Genomic DNA, 5,955 nt, shown 5'->3' with positions numbered 1-5,955 from the left:
AAATAAATATATATATATATATATATATATATATATATATATATATATATATATATATATATAAAATAAAGGGTGTTTCACCTAACTTGTACAACTTAAATAGCTTCAAAATTATGTGTTCAGTGACAAATTATTATATACAAAAGTTGTCTGGTTTAGAGAGGCATATTATGAAGTATATGTATTTTTTTTTAGAGATGGAAGAGTTTTGGAGATTTCAAGATCATCTTCACTTTTTTAAATGATATATATATATATTTTAATTTATTAATCAATGGAGCACGATATCTATAAAAAGGTATTAATTTCATCTATGTTGAAAAATTATTAGTTTATAAGAATTTTTAATTCTATTAAATCTATCGTATGACAGACGAGAAAAAACAAGGGCAGTATTCTTGTATTTTACAGAATTAAGATTAAAATATTTCTATATTATATTTCTATAAATAAAATAAATAAGTAATTTTTCGACATATATAGGTTAATGCTTTTTTTGTAAGGATTATCAACAAAATAATATATTATTCTATCTAAAAAAGTGGAAATCTCGAAATCTTTGAAACGCCCTCATACATAAAAAAAATACCACATAATATGTTTCTCTAAATTGTGCAACTTTTGTATATAATAATTTTTCATCGAACTTATGGTTTTAAATTTAATTAAGGTGAAACATTCTATATACGTTATATATTTAGTTTTATTTATATAAAATGTTTTCATGTTGTATGAAACATAAATTTGTATATTTTCGTAAATATTTGTCTATAATTATATGTACATATTATATATATAAAACATATTTATATTTATATAAATAGGACATAAAAATATTAAAATTCACATAAAAGAAATTGAAGTATTATTGAACGATTGTCATAAAATAATATGTATAAATTTCTATTTCAATAATTATTTTAACAACGTGTATATTTGAAAATTTTAAAAATTTTTAAATAAGCAATATATCAATATTTTAAATTATGACAAAAATTTACTTTTAAGTGCAAACATTTTATTTGTTAACAATTATTTTTTCTAGTTAATTTAACGAAAAAAATGTTATTCTGATAATATATGAATACTTTAGACTTTAGACTTGGAACTTCTTATTCAAGTTAGAATTTTAGTTAGGGAAAATTTAGTTAAATAAGCTAGTAATTTTTGAGTAATACTATTGGTTATAGTTCCGTCAGTCAAGTACGGAAAAGATGCAGTCGCCATTTTACATCGTCGATTTTTACGTGTGTGTTCGGTGCAGTTACTTTAAGAATTCAATTCTTATTACGTGGTCATAAAACGTTTAGTGGCGTATTTTTACTAATTTTCACTTGGTAAAAGTTGATAAGAAAATATGGGACGCAAAAAGAAGAAGCAATCAAGGCCCTGGTGTTGGTATCCTTTTCCAAAATATCCTTTACTAGAGGGTACTTTACGTAACTGTATTTTTAGATCGTAAATCAAAATTATACAATTGTAATGTTCTTAGAATCGTATGATTATAGCTAATTTGTTGTTTTACTAATATTCGTATTACATTCTGTTGTATTTTAATTTGTAATTCGAAAGTTTCTACTTTGTCACAAAATATTTTCAGTTCGCTAAGTAAAAGCCTGTGACGAGTTAAAGTGGCTGAGTAATCGATATTTCGTTAATAACTATATTCGACTATGTTTCTTTCATAGTTGCATAGTATTCATGTACGAAACATGATAAATTGTTTAATTTTATTATTAAAGTATTTGTTTGAAAAAGATTCAACAAATGCTTTGATAATGTATTTTAGATGAGTCACTATATTATTTAGCAATGCAGAAGAAAGTACAAAAATATTCAAATTATTATCGTAAAGTTCAAATATTGATATTTGTTTTTTTTTTTTTTTTTTTGAGTTTGAATAATAAAAGATTTTAACCTTGTCTGGATGTGGAGACATATGTTTTACATATTTTTTGGCAAGTGATATGTTTGATATAATTTCAGAACATGTTATATGTAGAATATGTATGTGTATATACATTTTTTAAAATTCTTAAATTAGTAGAGTTAATTTTGATATTTGTTACAACATAATTTGGTTATATTTTATTTGAAAAGAATAAAATTTTAAAATGTTAAATTGTTAAATTAAATTGAAGTTTTATAGCTTTACATAAATAATTCATATTTTTTATATAATTGGTTATGCATCATTATAAACTGATATAATTATAAATTAAATCATTAATGAATTAAAAATTTATTAAAAAAATATATTATTTTCTCTGTTATTATAAATTATTAGATTTGAATTCATTTAGAAATGATCGAGGATATGAATATATATATATATATATATATATATATATATATATATATATATACACACACACACACACACAACAGATATCTATTTTGTATGTAATTATGTTTATTACTCATACTTCTTTATTTGTATATCAACTTTAACTGATTTATTAAGGTATTGTAACAGAGAATTTGAAGATGAAAAAATTCTTATACAGCATCAAAAAGCAAAACATTTTAAATGTCATATCTGTCATAAGAAACTTTACACGGGACCAGGACTTAGTATACATTGTATGCAGGTAATGTTATTAAATTTTCATTGAATAATATGTAAATTTCAAAATATATTGATACCAAAAACTTATAATTTTATTTCAATTTATTAGGTACATAAAGAAGCAATAGATAAAGTACCTAATTCTTTGCCAAATCGAAGCAATATTGAAATAGAAATTTATGGTATGGAAGGCATACCACCAAATGATGCAAAGGAGCATGAAAGACAAAGAAATGGAGGTAGACCTGGTTCACCAAGTTCTGGTGAAGATGAACCAGTTCGAAAGAAAGCAAAACCAGAAGGTTTATTAGGTTCTGCACCAGGAGCAATGCCTACAGGTTCCAATATGATGCCAGGTGTAATGCCAGGTATGGCGGCTCATCCTGGTATGCCACCAATGGGATCGTTCCCACCACCCATGCATCATATGATGGGACCTATGGGTCCTGTAGGTCCACCTTTCATGGGTCCTGGGTATGTATAACTTATTCTTTTAAAACCAGACAACGCGAAAGAAGAATTAAATATCTGATATTAATTTAATGCAAGTTAGGTAAATACAATCTAAAGTTTTTAAATTTATATATACATGCATACATATATATACATATATTTATTATCTAATAAAAGAAATATAGAAATAATAGGATAAAGCAATAATGTTTCTCTTTTTTTTTTTATAGTATGATGCCTGGAATGGCAGGTATGCCTCCAGGTATACAACAACCAGTATCAGGTGCATCCATACCACCAACACGACCATTATTTCCAAGTGCTGCAGCTGTTTCAACAGCTACATCGACAGCTGTGTCTTCTCCTCTGGGTACAGATTTTAAACCAATTACATCAGTGGCTGGTGGATCTATAGGACCTGTTAAACCAACATTCCCTGCATATAGTAATGCAGATAGTAATACCACCACTAATAATAATATTGGAAGCGATCAGAAAGTAAATCTTATAGCTACTACTAGTGCTGCCATTAAAATTATTCATCCTCCAGAAGATCTTAGCCTAGTATGTTGACTAGTTTTTACATGTATGTTAGCAATAGATACAGAAAGTAAAAACAAAAAATTATATGCCATAGGAGGAAATTAGAGCACGACTTCCAAAATATCAGCGGCGACAAACTCAAGAAACTCGAACTGTACAAACCGCTGATGCTAGTCAGCAAGCTGCTGTATTGCAGCAGCAACAACAACAACAGCAGCAACAGCAGCAACAACAAGCTGCTGCTGCTAATGCAGCTGCTGCATTTCAGGATCAACAACAACGTCAACAAGCGGCATTAAATGCACTTCAACAACAACAACAACAAAGATTTCAGCGACCCCCACAAGCAGTAATGGTTCCTGCGTCTGCAGCAATGCCTGTTAGTTCTGTTGCATTGATGGCTCCGCTTATGCGGCCAACTATGACTCTAGCCGCACCTGCTCTGATTCATGGAGGTAACATGATGCGACCGCCCCCCATGGGCCTACCACCAGGTAAGTCTCTATAATTTTAAATAATCATCTCTATTTCAACGAGAGCACTTCATCAATATTCATTAATCTACGTAAATATTACATTTGTATTAAATTGTTTTTAATTGTATTAAATTGTGTATCCTTTCCAGTATTATATTTAGAGCTATCGAAGATATATTGAGTGATTGTCCAATGTAATTTTATCGCGCTTCCTTGGATAAAAAATTATTTCTTTTTGTCATTATAAAAGTTTAATAGTATTTTAACATAAATTAAGGTTTTTATAACTTTATATTCGATATTTAGTTCAAAGTTTCAAACAAGTTTCAAAAATCATATTTTAATTGACATTTAAAGTATTCGATTTAAAGTAAAATATATAGTATATTTTCCTAATTTTGAATATGCAGTACATTTCATTAAACAGCTATAAGCCATCATAAGTAATTTTCTTGTTTAGGCTATAAAATGATTATAATGTAAAAAATATTAAATCTTTTTATTAAAGAGATTTTGGACAGTAGGTTTATCCAAAAGCTTAAGGTTTATACGCGATCCGTCTAATAGAAATATAGATGATCACTAAGACAAAAATATTTTTCATCTGACATGCAGTATAATATCCTTTGCACTTCATCTATCACTATGCAGCCCATACCCTTTGCCCCCTACAATAAATTAGACTTGCCCGATGGCTAGGAATGTGTTATGGATGAATGAGAGTGACAGAAGACAAAAATTAGTCTTGGGGGGACCAATTTTGACGAGGTACACGAGAAATATTTTAAACACAAGAAAACATTAAAGAAAAAAGGGGGAGGAATGAAATATGATCGATATTAGCATGTTCAAGATTCATCCGTATGCCAGAATCAACGACAGCGTGTCTTGTACGTTTATGTTTAACGGTGCGTTTGCAGGGCGCCCAGTCACTCCTTGGTGAGTGTTGAACGAACCCAGTCTGGTTACTAAAACCGTGTTTTATACAAGCGCAACAAGGTTGGTCCTTAGCAATTAGCATGCGGTGAAATGGCATATCTATATCTATCTATCTATTTATATAGTATATATATATACACACACGTGTATACATATATATACATATATATACATACATATATATCTATTTATATATGTACGTGTATACATACATATATATAGTTATGTATATATATATATATATACACATAACTCTATATATATATATATATATATCTATATATACATCGTTATATTTATTATTATTCTTATTAATTAATATTATTATTATTATTATTATTGTCATCATTGTCACATTAATACACCTATATATATTTCTGTATATTTATATTATTGTCACTGGGCAGGTGGGTCGAGCGGCCAACGATATTGCATCTGTTCTGATTCCTTCAACGCCGGACAGCCACACTTTGATTTTGGATACACGAGTCTTTGGACGTGAAATGCCTCTTCTTGAAACTAGAGTATTCGGTATCGGAAGCACGATTACGCTAGATTTATATTTTTATAATCGCGGTATATATATATGTATATATATACATATATATATACATATACACATATGCCTGCTTTTCAATTACGATAGAAAAATACGCGTTTTGTATATATTCATAGATATTTTTTTCTCGATGGATAAAAACTCTACTTTGAAATTGATTCGATTTTCGGCCGCTCGGCTGGTTCATCATCGCATAATATGATTTTTTTTCCTGTTTTATTAGCTTCTTTATTCACCATCTCAACTTAACCATATTCTTCTTATGACTCACTTGCCATTATCTCGCCAACCGTGTTATCATTCTATCTCTTCATATTATATAGCTTGAAATCCTGGTGTTGTGATATAGTAGTGAAGAAATCGCTTTTTGAGCACGGTACTGGCAGTCGTTCGAAGTTGTCATTCTAAGTAAAAAA

The 5,955-nt window shown here is 28.6% G+C and overlaps 1 protein-coding gene across 4 annotated transcripts; it reads left to right on the top strand.

Annotated features, from left to right (window-relative positions):
• The first annotated feature begins 1,150 nt into the window (after nucleotides 1–1,150).
• LOC122538667 (BUB3-interacting and GLEBS motif-containing protein ZNF207) lies at nucleotides 1,151–5,758 on the top strand. 4 transcript variants are annotated; one of them, XR_006308895.1, is made up of 7 exons: nucleotides 1,152–1,398; nucleotides 2,465–2,591; nucleotides 2,679–3,043; nucleotides 3,253–3,586; nucleotides 3,660–4,059; nucleotides 4,962–5,040; nucleotides 5,388–5,758. XR_006308895.1 is itself a non-coding variant. In XM_043672921.1 (6 exons), the coding sequence occupies exons 1-6, from the start codon at nucleotides 1,358–1,360 to the stop codon at nucleotides 5,480–5,482; spliced, it is 1,362 nt and encodes a 453-aa protein (XP_043528856.1). In that variant the 5' UTR covers nucleotides 1,151–1,357; the 3' UTR covers nucleotides 5,483–5,758. The 4 variants fall into 4 exon arrangements, 3 of the variants coding, with proteins under 3 accessions (XP_043528856.1, XP_043528858.1, XP_043528857.1); XM_043672921.1 differs by lacking the exon at nucleotides 4,962–5,040 and having other exon boundaries at nucleotides 1,151–1,398; XM_043672923.1 differs by lacking the exon at nucleotides 5,388–5,758 and having other exon boundaries at nucleotides 4,962–5,110.
• Nucleotides 5,759–5,955: the final 197 nt, after the last annotated feature.

The sequence above is a fragment of the Frieseomelitta varia genome, unplaced genomic scaffold (assembly GCF_011392965.1).
Source record: "Frieseomelitta varia isolate USP_RPSP 00005682 unplaced genomic scaffold, Fvar_1.2 scaffold_1708, whole genome shotgun sequence".
Taxonomy (NCBI): Eukaryota; Metazoa; Arthropoda; class Insecta; order Hymenoptera; family Apidae; genus Frieseomelitta; species Frieseomelitta varia.
Note: the sequence above shows the minus strand (reverse complement) of the source record. Positions and strands in the feature narration are given on the sequence as shown.